General features: G+C 41.8%; 1 protein-coding gene across 1 annotated transcript; it reads left to right on the forward strand.

The window, feature by feature from the left end:
* Nucleotides 1-246: 246 nt before the first annotated feature.
* Nucleotides 247-337, forward strand: SMIM7 (small integral membrane protein 7; the record flags this gene model as incomplete). The annotated part of the gene is made up of 1 exon (XM_010011435.1): nucleotides 247-337. A coding segment is annotated over one exon (91 nt), but the record flags the coding sequence as incomplete, so codon positions are not given.
* Nucleotides 338-646: the final 309 nt, after the last annotated feature.

A 646-nucleotide genomic window follows, 5' to 3' on the forward strand; every position in this document is an offset into this window, starting at 1 on the left:
AAGAGCTGTCATTCCTTTGTAAAGTGTAACCCCTTTTTGTCATTTAGTGTTCCTTTTGCCACATGCCCTTAGAGGGATGCACTGAACATAGCACAAATCACCGACATAAACCTTCCCACTTCCAGGTTTTTGTTTGCCTGACCCTTTTATTCTGGGATTGCTGGTGCTTTTCAGGTGGTGTTGCAATGTGAGCTGTCAGTGTCTCAGGTATTTTTCACATCCAGGGCTGCTTCTCTTGATTTTTAGGTGACAATATCAGAGAGTTCTTGCTGAGTCTCAGGTATTTCCGAATCTTCATTGCCCTGTGGAATGTCTTCATGATGTTCTGTATGATTGTGTAAGTAACGCTGTGCAGCATCTTGCCATTCATATGCTGGGATTTTCCTTGTGTATTTATGTCTTTATGGATCTCTTTCTCTCCCAATTTATTGTTCCGTAATTCCTTTTCATTTCATTTATTTCAGTCATTAAAGAGATACTGGTTGACCTCACAGATTTTTGCTAGTGCATGAAAACCTTCTCTGTAGCGTGGAAGTCATTTAGCCTTAGATATAGTGCTTCTTGTGGGGCGCTTAGATAAAAAACACCATTTAGGTCAGCGTTTTGGGAAGTTGTTTTTTTTTCGGGGGGGGGGGGGGGGAGGAGA

This window comes from Nestor notabilis, unplaced genomic scaffold (assembly GCF_000696875.1).
Source record: "Nestor notabilis isolate BGI_N333 unplaced genomic scaffold, ASM69687v1 scaffold35573, whole genome shotgun sequence".
In the NCBI taxonomy this organism is placed as follows: domain Eukaryota; kingdom Metazoa; phylum Chordata; class Aves; order Psittaciformes; family Psittacidae; genus Nestor; species Nestor notabilis.